The sequence below is a fragment of the Barbus barbus genome (assembly GCF_936440315.1).
Source record: "Barbus barbus genome assembly, chromosome: 44".
NCBI lineage: Eukaryota > Metazoa > Chordata > Actinopteri > Cypriniformes > Cyprinidae > Barbus > Barbus barbus.
The window spans coordinates 21,465,289-21,479,062 of record NC_136722.1 but is presented as its reverse complement, the minus strand read 5'-3'; the positions used below and the strand labels follow the sequence as shown (position 1 = coordinate 21,479,062).

Genomic DNA, 13,774 nt, shown 5'->3' with positions numbered 1-13,774 from the left:
AGCGTTCTGAAGTTGATTCCAAAAATATGGTTATAGTTGTGGCGTGAACTTCGCTATTCTCAAAGAATTAGATCGATTGTAATAAAGCTTTATAGTGTGAACGGGCCTACATCTGGTCATAGAGCAGCACTTGAGATTTAGACGTTTTAATTTTGTTTTCTGATTAAATAATTATATTATAATTAATATTAAGTAGTGAGCATTCGTCAAAGAGAACTAAGGCCCATTTAGGGTGATGGTCCTCACTGCAGAACACAAGATCCAGGGGGCGTGGTTGGATCTAGATCCAACTCCTCCCACCTTACATATACCTGAACCTACCTATCTCCACCCCCTGATCCATAAACCCACCCACCCCCACCCCTAAACCTACCCATCTCCACCCCCTGATCCATAAACCCACCCACCCCCACCCCTAAACCTACCCATCTCCACCCCCTGATCCCTAAACCCACCCACCCCCACCCCTAAACCTACCCATCTCCACCCCCTGATCCCTAAACCCACCCATCTCCACCCCCTGACCCCTAAACCCACCCACCCCCACCCCTAAACCCACCCATCTCCACCCCCTGATCCCTAAACCCACCCATCCCCACCCCTAAACCTACCCATCTCCACCCCCCGATCCCTAAACCCACCCATCCCCACCCCTAAACCTACCCATCTCCACCCCCCGATCCCTAAACCCACCCACCCCCACCCCTAAACCTACCCATCTCCACCCCCCGATCCCTAAACCCACCCACCCCCACCCCTAAACCTACCCATCTCCACCCCCCGATCTCTAAACCCACCCACCCCCACCCCTAAACCTACCCATCTCCACTCCCCGATCCCTAAACCCACCCACCCCCACCCCTAAACCTACCCATCTCCACCCCCGATCCCTAAACCCACCCACCCCCACCCCTAAACCTACCCATCTCCACCCCCGATCCCTAAACCCACCCACCCCCACCCCTAACCTACCCATCTCCACCCCCCGATCCCTAAACCCACCCACCCCTAAACCTACCCATCTCCACCCCCCGATCCCTAAACCCAACCACCCCCACCCCTAAACCTACCCATCTCCACCCACCCCCACCCCTAAACCTACCCATCTCCACCCCCCGATCCCTAAACCCTCCCACCCCCACCCCTAAACCTACCCATCTCCACTCCCTGATCCCTAAACCCACCCACCCCCACCCCTAAACCTACCCATCTCCACCCACCCCCACCCCTAAACCTACCCATCTCCACCCACCCCCACCCCTAAACCTACCCATCTCCACCCCCCGATCCCTAAACCCTCCCACCCCCACATCTAAACCTACCCATCTCCACTCCCTGATCCCTAAACCCACCCACCCCCACCCCTAAACCTACCCATCTCCACCCCCTGATCCCTAAACCCACCCATCCCCACCCCTAAACCTACCCATCTCCACCCCCTAGATGTGGATCCAACCCCGCCCCCTGGATCTTTGTTCTGCAGTGAGGGGGCTACTGCATTTAGGTCAAATTATGTGTTTTAATTTTATTTTTTTAATGTGCACACACAGTGCAGCTGATTGTAGCAGGCCTATTTTAAATAAAATTGATTTGTTTTTGTTTAGTTTTTTATCATTTTAAAATCAAAATAGTCCTTTTACCTCACTAGCAGCCGTGTTATTTACTCTTACCCAACAACGGCACAAAAACAGTCCAGACTTCCTGGAATGAGGTTGTTTTTGAGCGCCTGCAGCAGGAGGTCGTGCTCAGACTGGCTGAAGATGCCTCTGCTGCTGCTTTCTCTGCTGCTCGCTGCCGGAGTCTTACTGAGCTCCGCCGAGGCTCAAAGCTCCTTCAGTAAACTCCCAGACTCCTACAAGAAGGGAGTGGAGCTCGCGGAGCAAAACGTCAACGCTCATGAAGGCGTCCAGCATCATTTTCTCTTCTTTAAAACCATTCAGCAGTCACAAATTGAGGTAAGCCTTTCTCTTTGTTTCTTGTTTGTCTTTTCTCTCTGACTGCTTTCTTCGAAATTTGACTCGGTCTGACGTCATACCAAGTTTCTTCTTTTCTTTTCTTTTCTTTTCTTTTCTTTTCTTTTCTTTTCTTTTCTTTTCTTTTCTTTTCTTTTCTTTTCTTTTCTTTTCTTTTCTTTTCTTTTCTTTTCTTTTCTTTTCTTTTCTTTTCTTTTCTTTTCTTTCCTTTCCTTTCCTTTCCTTTCCTTTCCTTTCCTTTCCTTTCCTTTTTTCTTATCTTTTCTTTTTTAGGTTTAAAAAAATTAAATTGTATTGTGAAATTACATTTGTAGTGTGCAGAGTACAAGATAATAAAGTGGGAAGAAATTATAGTAGCCCTAAATAATTGTTTTTTCTTCCAAAAAAATCATAACCATGCAAATGCTGAGAAATGCACTTGAATGGTTATAATTTTTTTGGAAGAAAAAAAAGTGTTAAATGCGAAAAGATATGTCAGATAAAAAAGAAATTCTAAAAAAAAGTATTATTTGAAATATATTAATTATTTTTCCTTTTTTTAATATTTACAAAATATTTTTATAATAATATATTTTACATATATATTTTTATATAAAATATATCAATAATTGTAATGTAATGATGATGTTGTAAATATTTAAAAATATAATTGATTTTCTTTATGATTTCTAAAATTCTGGCATTTTTTATATCAGTTGTTTCAAATTCAGTTTTTTTTTGTAACAACTTAAACTAAATGAAATTAGTTCTAGAGAAATGTTCCCTTGACAACTATAGCTAAAATACTATTTTTATATTTTATTTCACTTTCTTTGTATTTTATTTGAAACTTTTTTTATGTTTTTAGTTTTAATGTTAGTAACCCTGGTGTTTGTTCTGTTTATTGGATGAATATCTATCGTCTCTTTATAGGCAGGGTTTGATGTTGTCTACATCTACCAAAACTTTTATCTGAAAGCCACCAAGTGCAAAAGAGGAACTGAGAACGCAGATACAACCACATGTGCGTTCAGGAATGATCGGGTAAGTGAAGTTTACATCGGCCAAAGTAACAGAAAATAATTTGCTCCACTTCTGCACATACCTGTATAATTAGTGAATACAGCTTGAGGCTAAGCATTGCACAAACAACTGCGCTTTCATTTATATAACATGCATGCAATGCCGTAAGAGCAAGTTAATGTACCATATGTTGGAAATCATGGCTAAAAATGGATTCGAATTAAACTCGTGCTTATTTATTCCTCCAGCCTCTGATAAACTGTGCTGTCTGCTATAAGACCTACGCTGGAGCGATTGAGACAGAACCCAAACCCTATGTGAGCTGTGTGCATAAACCCGCTCTCACTGAGGTGTGTCCTTCTCATACACCTCACCTTCAGCTCGACTCACAGACCTGCTTTGAACAAAACTTGAGCTCTTATATTAAAATGAACTAACACTGTCTAATTGTTTTTAACCCAAGGCCACGACGAAAGAGAGAATAGATCACTGTAGTAAGATGGGCTACAGCAGCGGATCCCCCACCCTGCTGTCTGTCGTTTCATGAGCGGCTGGAGACGACATCTGCTGGTGTTTTGCTCTGAAGAGCACAGTGTCAGTGATTTTAAATGTCATATACTGTTTCCTTCCTGTGCCAAATCAACTCTTTCTTCATGCTTATTTGAGCCACAGGAACAAAAGTGATAACTACATGTAACATTTAATCACTTTAATCATCACAAGCAAGCATCACTGTGACCCTGTAATGTAAAACCTTTTTTCCTAACCTATTATTTTTCATGTTTATACATAGACACTTTTTAAAATGCATACTTATAAATGGTTACATTGATCTGATCTTGTCTGTAAAGATATAAACCATATTAACATGATATTCATAGCTACAAGTATTTAAAATATCATACAAATAATGACTATAAAGCATTGCAATCAGTGCTTCAAAAAAAAAATCTTTACCTTTTTTGTATATGTTTTAATATTGTCTCATATGCACTTAACGTTAAAAACGTTAACAAAGGTTCATAAGTGGTGTAAAAATATATTTCTCATAGTTCATGTTAACTAATGTAATGCATTAAAAGAGAACTTGCAGAATGAGGTGTTATAATTAAAAAAAGATTGTATTTTCTGAACATCTTTCTCCAAAAATAAAATGTTCGATTGGTTTTTTTTTGATGGTGCAACAAATATTTCAAAATAATAAACATGTACAATGAGAAATGATCTTAGGTTAAAGAAAGGTCATTGAATTTCTGTGATCTTTGTCATTTGCAAGATCAATTGAAGTGAACAGATTTTGATAAATTTAGCATTACATCACTCGCTCACTTGTGGATCCTCTGTAGTGAATGGGTGCCGTCAGAATAAGAGTCCAAACAGCTGATAAAAACATTACAATAATCCACTCAACTCCAGTCCATCATATAATGTCTTGTAAATTGAAAAGCTGCATGTTTGTAGGAAACAAATAGATTATTCTAATGGCACCCATTCGCTGCAGAGGATCCATTGGTGAGCAAGCGATGTAATGCTACATTTCTCCAAATCTGTTCTGATGAAAAAACAAATCTACATCTTGGATGGCCTGAGGGTGAGTAACTCTTGTGAGTGAACTATTCCTTTAATACAAATAAATATTATTAATAAACAGTTCTAATAAAATCTCTTCTCGTAAGACAATTATTCGCCCTTTTGTTCATCATTTCATGCCCCAACTAGTCAGCATGTGGAGCTGGATCACATCCAGTCCTGCCTGCAGAGTTCACTGACTTGTATTTAGGTTATGTTTGGCAGGAAACTCAAGATAGCATATTGTTTAAAGATTCTGACCTGCATAATTTAGTATTTTTCCCATTAATTAAGTCAAAATCATTAGTTTTTAGTGTCTGTTCTCCACTGAATGGCAGGCCGATTGCTCAGACCGCATTTCACATTTCCTTCTGTATGTGAAAACAAAAACACAAAAACAAAAAGAAAAGAGGACTCACCCCACAAAAATGTCCCATGATTGCACAATCTCTCCCTCTTTTCTCTCACTCCCTCATGTGCGGTGATTTAGACTCAACACATCCATCACGGTTCACAGTCTTCAGAAGTTTTGCACTTTGTACCTCTGTATAACCTAAAGATAAGCCCGTCTGAAGGATTTTCTGGATTGTGCAAAGATGGCTGTGTTTCTGTTCCTCGTCCTGGTCAGCGCTGGAGTCTTTCTGGACACAATAGAGGCACAGGAGGATCTAAGCAAGGTTCCTGATAACTACAGAAAAGGTGTTGAGCTGGCTGTGGAACAAATCAACTCGTACCAGACAATTAAAAGTGTTTTTCTCTTCTTCAAGAGTGTGGACAAATCTGACATTGATGTAAGTATCTTTTTTGAAGCATTCTCTAACTTACCTTCTTTTTGCAGATTTAATTTGATTACTTATAAAAGTAGTTTTCAAATTCAAATGACAATTTTTACACTGTTAACCCTTATGCTGTGCTGGGAAAAAAATTGTTTTGTATTTCTATTTGAAACTGATTGATCGTATGCCTTATTGATCTGCTCCATAGTTTTTGGGTGAATAAAAATCCTTATTTGTGGATAATTTATGAGCAGTTTATAAAAGGCTGACCTTTTTTTGATAAGGAACGTAAGTGTAACAAAGAAAGAAAAGAAAGTGTGAGCAAAGTCATTACATTTGATCCCAGTTCAATAAAATAAACAAGAATTTTCAGAAGAACTATATTTATCCATGTCAAAATGACCGGATTACAACATGAGTGTTAAGTTAAATGCATTTTACGTTGGTGATGTTCATATCTGAGTCAGAAACATTCAACCAGAAAGCCATGAGCTGAAGTGTGATTGTGATCTTTTTGTTCTTTTTGTTCATTGAAACAATTAATGTGGTCTAAAGTTATATCTCAACCTGGTTTGTTGTAGGGTGGGTTTGGTGTTAGTTATCTCTACCATCGCTTCTACTTAAAACCCACTAGATGCCCTAAAGGAACTGTGAATGCAAACCCGAGTAAATGTGCTTTCAGAAATGACAGAGTAAGTTGCTACAGAATTTAATTTTTTAAATGCACTTCACATGATTGTATTGCTTTATATTGCTGCTTTTGTATTACATGAAAATGCATGACGTAAAGCTAAACTGCATTGGTGTGTATGTTAAATTATTCTTTTATTTAATCTTTACAGTCTCAGATTGTGCTTGAAATGTGTTGGTATAATGTGATGGATAATGTTTCTCATTTGTCTGTTCCTAGCCTCTGATTGACTGTGGAATCTGCTATAAGATCTACGGTGGAGAGATGCAGACTCACCCGAAGCCTTACGTTCACTGTATTTACAAACCACAGCTTACACAGGTCATTCATCCCACATGAACGTAAACATCACATAGAGCGATTTGTTCCAAAATAAACTTGATGGACTTGATATGCAGTTATGTTGTTGATGTGTTTAAAGTGAGCTTTTGAACAAGAGCTTTTCTGTCTCATACAAAATTCATGGATCTACTTTAACCATGGCTTTGAAACTAGCTAAATTTGAATTTTTGGGTTGTTTGGTTAAATTTTTTGTGATTTTATTTGGACACCTTTCTTATAATGTTTGAAAGCAAAGAAGAGAAACTGAAATCAGGCACATTTGATTAAATGGTCCCATTTTCAAAGAAACTGCATTGCACAATATTGCAATGTCATTTCCAGGAAATCAGATCTGTTAGCCCACAACTATATTCAATGAAAGCAAATCGAATCCACTGTCCATCTGTCAGAGAGTCACAGTCACCGCCGTCAACAGCAATCACCATATCACAATCACCTGAGTTCTAATCACCCACACCTGCAATCCCTCATCAGCACTCCCATAAGTACCACACTCTCTTGACATTCATTGTCCGATCTACGGTTCACTACCCTGAACGGTACCTGATCCCAGTCGCACTTACCTGAGAATAACCTACCTTATTGTTTCCCAGAGCTGCTCCTGCGATCCTCCAGCGCTGACTCCTGTTCTTCTGGACCCTCGATCTCCTTGTATCCTGTGAAAGAGACTCTGATCAGTTCCCAGCCGTGACACTCCATATTTTACATTGCTTCACCTCGCCATCTGCATTCTGTTAATAAATCCTCTGAATTACCACTTACCTGTTTCTCCTGGCTCTGTTTGTGACAGAAGACCGGACCAACACCATTACTCCCACGAATCCCCAGCCTTCGTCACCATCCGACATCCTGGAGGAGCTGGTCAACACTCTTCGGGCCTCGCTCATGCCAGCTCCATCCCCACTATTTGCCTCTGCCAGTCCCATGGCATTACCGGCTGCCTATGCAGGTGATTCAGCTGAGTGTGGCGGCTTACTCCTACAACTGGCATTGTATATTGAGATACAACCACAAGTTTCCCACCGAGCGCTCCAAGGTAGCCTTTTTAATCTCCCTTCTCTCCGGTCGAGCATTATCATGGGCTAGAGCCATATGGAAAGCTAATACTGCCATAATAAATTCCTATGAAGTGTTTACTACCCATTTCAAGAAGGTGTTCGGATCGGCTACCGGAGCGCTCTCGGTGTCGGACCAGTTACTGCGCTTGCGTCAAGGGACTTCCTCTACCAACGAGTACACATTGCAGTTCCGTACTATGGCGGCAGCTTGTGGTTGGAATGAAGCGGCTCTGCTCAGCGCTTATCAGCAGGGATTGAATACCAGTATCCGTGCTCCGATGGCGATATGACAATTCCGTAGGATTGGAAAGCTTTATGCAAAAGGCCAACCAAATCTCCCAACGCTTATCTGCCTGCCACACCACCGAAGCCGCTCACCAGCCTGTCTCACCCATCAACGGTTCCCCAGTACCAGAACCCATGCAAGTAGACACAGCCCGTCTCTCCAGCCATGAATGCGCCTGCCGATTGGCAGCTGGGTTGTGCCTCTACTGTGTGTCTGCTGACCATTTTATCAGATCCTGTCCTATCAGACCCCCACGTCCAGCGGTGAGTACTCTCCAGATAGACCCTGTAATTTCCAAGCTTTCTGTGCTTCCTGTACAACTATTCACTCCAGCCCAATCCGTTACAGCCTATGCCCTTGTCGACTCGGGCTCCTCGGGCAACTTCATCTCCCAAGACCTCCTAAGTCTTTTACACCTGCCCCGCCAACGGCATGCCCGGGAGCTCCGAGTCGAGACAATCAATGAAAAGCCGCTAGGACGTGGGTATGTGAAGTTTGAGTCTACCTCTCAAGTTACCCGCCACTCAGGTTGCCTCCACACGGGTTGAGAGCCCTGAGTCCGGCGTGACACTCAAGGTCCCATCTGATTATAGGGCGTTCCAGGATGTCTTCAGCAAGTAGGCAGCCACCCAGTTACCACTTCATCGGCCATGGGACTGTGCTATTGATCTGCTGCCTGGATATACACTCCCCAAGGGTAGAGTGTATCCGTTGTCCATCTCGGAGCGCAAGGCTATGGAGGAATACATCAAGGAGGCTCTTAATCAGGGTTACATCCGGCCATCCAGTTAACCAGCGGCATCAAGCTTTTTCTTTGTGGGTAAGAAGGACGGAGGCTTGAGGCCATTTATTGATTATCGAGCTCTGAACTCCCAGACTTCCAAGCTCCACTTCCAGTGGTCCCGGCCGCCCTCGAGGTACTCTGTGGGGCCTGCATCTTCTTTAAGCTGGACCTGTGAAGTGCGTACAACCTCGTTCGGGTCCGGGAGGGTGATGAGTGGAAGACGGCATTCATTACTCCTTCCGGCCACTATGAATACCTTGTGATGCCGAATGGCCTTGCCAACGCCCCCTCAGTCTTCCAGGAGTTCATGAACGAGGTGTTGCGGGAGTTCCTCCACCACGTTGTGATAGTCTATATCAACGACATCCTTATTTACTCCCGCAACCTAGCCGACCATCGCCACCGCTTTAAGCAGGTCCTTCAAAGGCTCCATCAGTTCCATCTATACCTTAAGCTAGAGAAATGCGAGTTCCACCGCCCCACGGTGCAGTTCCTTGGTTACATCATCGGAGAGGAGGGTATCCAGATGGACCAGGGGAAGGTAACAGCAGTTACTGAATGGCCGACTCCCCAGTCTATTAAGGAACTGCAGAGATTCCTTGGATTCGCCAATTTCTATCGCTGTTTCATTAAGGATTTCAGTCTGCTCGCAGCCCTGCTTACCACCCTGCTCCATGGGAAGCCCAAGTCCCTGTCCTGGAGTTCCAGCACCCACGAAGCCTTTGAAAGCCTCAAGACTACATTCAGCACGGCCCCCATCCTTCGTCATCCCAACCCCCATGTGCCATTTGTGGTGGAAATGGACGCCTCCACCACGGGAGTCGGGGCCGTGCTGTCCCAGTAGTTTGGTAAGCCTCCACACCTCCAGCCTTGCGCATACTACTCAAAGAAACTGACCCCAGCGGAGCAGAATTACGACATCGGAAACGGATGGCTAACAGCTCTCAAGCTGGCCCTGGAAAAGTGGTGGCATTGGCTGGAGGGAGCAAATCATCCTTTCATAGTCATCACCGATCACAAGAATCTCCAGTACCTCCAGGAAGCAAAAAGGCTCAACCCTCGACAAGCTCACTGGGCCTTGTCCTTTACCAGGTTTGACTTCACCATAACCTACCGTCCTGGAAACCGTAATTGCAAGGCTGACGCCCTATCCCGCATACACTCGCCTGATTCTCCTACGGACCCCAAGCCAATTCTCCCTCCAGCCCTCATTGTCAAGCCCATCGTCTGGAACATCGACCAGGACATCAGAACCGCCACTCTTTCCGAACCTGCTCCGCTGGGAGGCCCAGAAGGGAGGACTTTTGTTCCATCTTCCCAACAGCAATCCCTTCTGGGCTCTGTTCACAATGTACCGGGCTCTGGACATCTAGGCACTCAACGGACCCTCTCGCTCCTCCAAGCTCGGTACTGGTGGCCCAGTATGTCCCGTGATATCACCAGGTTTGTCTGCAGTTGCTCAGTCTGTGCCATGTCCTCGACTTCTCGTCATCTGCCAGTGGGCAAGCTCGTACCTCTCTCCATTCCTCGTCGACCCTGGTATTGGGAATTGATTTTGTGACTGACCTCTCTGAATCCAAGGGGAATACCTGTATTCTAGTAGCAGTGGACCGCTTTTCAAAGGCTTGCAAACTGATTCCTCTCCGTGGACTGCCAATGGCCCTAGAGACTGCGGAACACTTATTCCATCAGGTATTCAGGAACTTCGGAGTACCAGAAGATATAGTGTCAGATCGCGGTTCACAGTTCATCTCCCATGTGTGGAAAGCCTTCTTCTGCCTACTAGGAGTCACGGTGAGCTTGTCCTTCGGTTACCATCCACAGAATAACGGCTAGGCTGAGCGGAAGATCCAAGAACTCGGACAGTACCTCCAGGCATACTGCCAGGAAGATCAGCACAGCTGGAGCCGTTTCCTCCCGTGGGCCGAGTATGCACATAATTCCCTCCGTCAGAACACCATGGGCCTTACGCTGTTTCAGTGCATACTCAGCTACCAACCCCCGCTCTTCCCGCGGACGGGAGAACCATCGGAGGTTCCAGCTGTAGTCCACTGGTTCCGGGCAAGCGAGAGAGTGTTCGACTCAGCTCACATCCATCTCCAGAGGAGACAAAAGGACTTTGCGGATGCCCGGCGTGCTCCAACTCCCATCTATCACCCTGGAGACCGGGTGTGGTTATCCACCCGAGACCTGCGACTCCACCTGCCCTGCAAGAAGCTGAGTCCCCGCTATATTGGTCCGTTCACGATCCAGAGGCAGATCAACGAGGTCACTTACCAGCTCCAACTACCCCCCCAGGTATCGAATTCATCCAACGTTCCACATTTCCCTGCTTAAACCATGCTCTGCTCTCACTCCAGATCAGCACGAGCCGGACGAGCCTCCTCCAGAGATTCTGGATCAGCCGTTTGTATACCAGGTCCGCAACATCATGGACTCGCGGCGACGGAGTGGCCTGCTAGAATATCTCGTGGACTGGGAGGGCTATGGACCTGAAGAGCAATCCTGGGTGGCCCGGGACGATATCCTTCATCCTATGTTATTGCAGGAATTCCATCGCATCCATCCTGATCGTCCCACACCCAGAGGCCACATGAGGGCGTCAGGAGCCGCCCCTGGAGGTGGGGGTAGTGTCAGAGAGTCACAGTCACCGCCGTCAACCGCAATCACCAGATCACAATCACCTGAGTTCTAATCACCCACACCTGCAATCCCTCATCAGCACTCCCATAAGTACCACACACTCTCTGACACTCATCGTCCGATCTACGGTTCACTACCCTGAACAGTACCGGATTCGCACTTACCTGAGAATAACCTACCTTATTGTTTCCCAGAGCTGCTCCTGCGATCCTCCAGCGCTGACTCCTGTTCTTCTGGACCCTCGATCTCCTTGTATCCTGTGAAAGAGACTCTGATCAGTTCCCAGCCGTGACACTCCGTATTTCACATTGCTTCAAGTCACTCACCTGCTGCTTTCACCTGGCCATCTGCATTCTGTTAATAAATCCTCTGAATTACCACTTGTTTCTCCTGGCTCTGTTTGTGACGCCATTTAGGAAAAAGAAAAACTTATTTTTATTTGCTGATTTAATTATTTCTTCTGTCCTGAAATGATAAAAATGCTTATTTTCACAGCACAGTTGGAGGATGATGTGTATTTAAAATTTGTCTTCTACCTCTTGGAATTATTGAATATTAACTGTTATTCTCATTTCAGGACTTGTTGAAAATGAGAGCTGAACACTGCAGCAATATGAGCTACGCTAACGGATCTCCATCTCTCCTGGCAGCAAAGAAGCCATAGTGGATAAAATGATCACATATCCATAATATTACTGTTAATAATTTTATTAATTCATTAATAGGTGTTGGTCACACTGCAAAATATGTTTGCACTGTTCTTCTGCATCTAAAATTAGTGTCGGATATTATGAGTATTGCTATTTGTTTAACATTTATTCATTAAATTTTTTTTTAAATGATTTTCAGTCCCTTTAATTTTTTCATTTACTAATCAGAGTGATTGTGATAACATTAAAAGCTGGTGGTATGTTCTGCACTGTTTCCTAAAATACAGCTACTTTATACATGGCTAATGTTTGTTGAAAGAAGCAGATTTTACAGTAAAGCAGAACAATTTTGCTTTTGAGCATCGCCGCTAATAGCTGGCTAGTTGAGGCCAAATTATGGCCTTATTCTGTACAGACACAAACCCTGTTTTCCAGCACTCCATTAATACTAATGAGAGGAGACTGCTTTGACCCTGAAGTACTTTGACGGCTCAGATCATCATTTATAAGATGTAACAAGAGCAATTTTTAGCAAGGCATTTGTTTAACCCTTGGCTGAACCGTTGCTCTTTTGTAACTGTGTGCTGGCATCATGCAGGGTTTGTCTCTCTTTAGGGTCATTCTGTGCTCTAGATGCCGGTTTAGTAACTGGGTTTGTGTGTGCTGCTGCATTAGTGCCCTTAACTCTGATTGGAAAATAACAGCACATGCGGGGGAGGTATAAATAAATAGTTACCTGGCAGGTAATATAATAGGGCTAAAATATTAGATTAAAAATATATCAATATTTAACTTATATGAATGTGTGTATGCATCTTTGTGCACATCAAGGAAATTTAGTTCTTCCACAGAATAACTTGAATTTGATTAGGAAATGTAACATAATGAATCTATCTCTGTCAGCGGTTGAGCAGAACCATGGACAGCACCTGTCTGCAAACCTGTGTGACATACAGGTACATCTCAAAAAATTAGAATATCGTGAAAAAGTATTTTTTCTTGTAACTTATTTCAAAAAGTGAAACTTTCATATATTTTAGATTCATTACATGTAAAGTAAAACATTTAAACATTTTTTTGTTTTAATTTTGATGATTAGAGCTTACAGCTCATGAAAGTCAAAAGATTAGAATATTTACATTTGAGTTTCATTTAACGACCATCCCTACAGTATTAATTCCGGGTATCTCTTGTTCTTTGAAATCACAATAATGGGGAAGACTGCTGACTTGGCAATGGTCCAGAAGACGATCATTGACACCCTCCACAAAGAGGGTAAGTCACAGAGGGTCATTACTGAAAGGAGTGGCTGTTTACAGAGTGCTGTATCAAAGCATATTAAATGCAAAGTTGACTAGAAGGAAGAATTTGGGTAGGAAAAGGTGCACAAGCAACAGAGATGACCGCAAGCTTGAGAATACTGTCAAGCAAAGCTGATTCAAACACTTGTGAGAGTTTCACAAGGAGTGGACTGAAGCTGGAGTCAGTTCATCAAGAGTCACCACGCTCAGACATCTTCAGGAAAAGGACTACCAAGCCACTTCTGAACCAGAGACAACGTCAGAAGCATCTTACCTGGGCTAAAAAGAACTGGACTGTTGCTCAGTGGTCCAAACTAAGTCCTCTTTTCAGATGAAAGTAAATTTTGCATTTCATTTGGAAGTCAAGGTCCCAGAGTCTGGAGGAAGAGTGGAGAGGCACAGAATCCATGTTGCTTGAAGTCCAGTGTGAAGTTTCCACAGTCAGTGATGATTTGGGCTGCCATGTCATCTGCTGGTGTTGGTCCACTGTGTTTTCTGAAGTCCACAGTCAACGCAGCCATCTACCAGGAAATTTTAGAGACTTTTGTGCTTCCTTCTGCTGACAAGCTTTATGGAGATGCTGATTTCATTTTCCAGCAGGACTTGGCACCTGCCCACACTGCCAAATATACCAAAAGCTGGTTCAATGACCATGGTGTTACTGTGCTTGATTGGCCAGCAATCTCGCCTGACCTGAAC

General features: G+C 43.7%; 2 protein-coding genes across 2 annotated transcripts; both read left to right on the top strand.

Moving 5' to 3' along the window:
* Nucleotides 1–1,627: 1,627 nt before the first annotated feature.
* On the top strand, nt 1,628–4,141 carry LOC306863278 (uncharacterized protein). The gene is made up of 4 exons (XM_079406526.1): nt 1,628–1,955; nt 2,886–2,996; nt 3,224–3,325; nt 3,439–4,141. The coding sequence occupies exons 1-4, from the start codon at nt 1,707–1,709 to the stop codon at nt 3,520–3,522; spliced, it is 546 nt and encodes a 181-aa protein (XP_079262652.1). The 5' UTR covers nt 1,628–1,706; the 3' UTR covers nt 3,523–4,141.
* A 120-nt stretch (nt 4,142–4,261) lies between these two features.
* LOC306863280 (uncharacterized protein) lies at nt 4,262–11,967 on the top strand. The gene is made up of 4 exons (XM_079406529.1): nt 4,262–5,335; nt 5,902–6,012; nt 6,231–6,332; nt 11,702–11,967. Exons 1-4 carry the CDS (start codon nt 5,141–5,143, stop codon nt 11,786–11,788), a joined length of 495 nt encoding a protein of 164 aa, XP_079262655.1. The 5' UTR covers nt 4,262–5,140; the 3' UTR covers nt 11,789–11,967.
* Nucleotides 11,968–13,774: the final 1,807 nt, after the last annotated feature.

What these genes read in the sequence shown, in the direction of transcription:
- LOC306863278 (XM_079406526.1), top strand. Translation starts at nt 1,707, where the DNA reads ATGAGGTTGTTTTTGAGCGCCTGCAGCAGGAGGTCGTGCTCAGACTGG. An exon ending in TTCAGCAGTCACAAATTGAG is followed by an intron (nt 1,956 to 2,885) that starts GTAAGCCTTTCT and finishes GTCTCTTTATAG; the next exon opens with GCAGGGTTTGATGTTGTCTA. An exon ending in ATAAACCCGCTCTCACTGAG is followed by an intron (nt 3,326 to 3,438) that starts GTGTGTCCTTCT and finishes TTTTAACCCAAG; the next exon opens with GCCACGACGAAAGAGAGAAT.
- LOC306863280 (XM_079406529.1), top strand. Translation starts at nt 5,141, where the DNA reads ATGGCTGTGTTTCTGTTCCTCGTCCTGGTCAGCGCTGGAGTCTTTCTG. An exon ending in GTGCTTTCAGAAATGACAGA is followed by an intron (nt 6,013 to 6,230) that starts GTAAGTTGCTAC and finishes GTCTGTTCCTAG; the next exon opens with CCTCTGATTGACTGTGGAAT. An exon ending in ACAAACCACAGCTTACACAG is followed by an intron (nt 6,333 to 11,701) that starts GTCATTCATCCC and finishes TTCTCATTTCAG; the next exon opens with GACTTGTTGAAAATGAGAGC.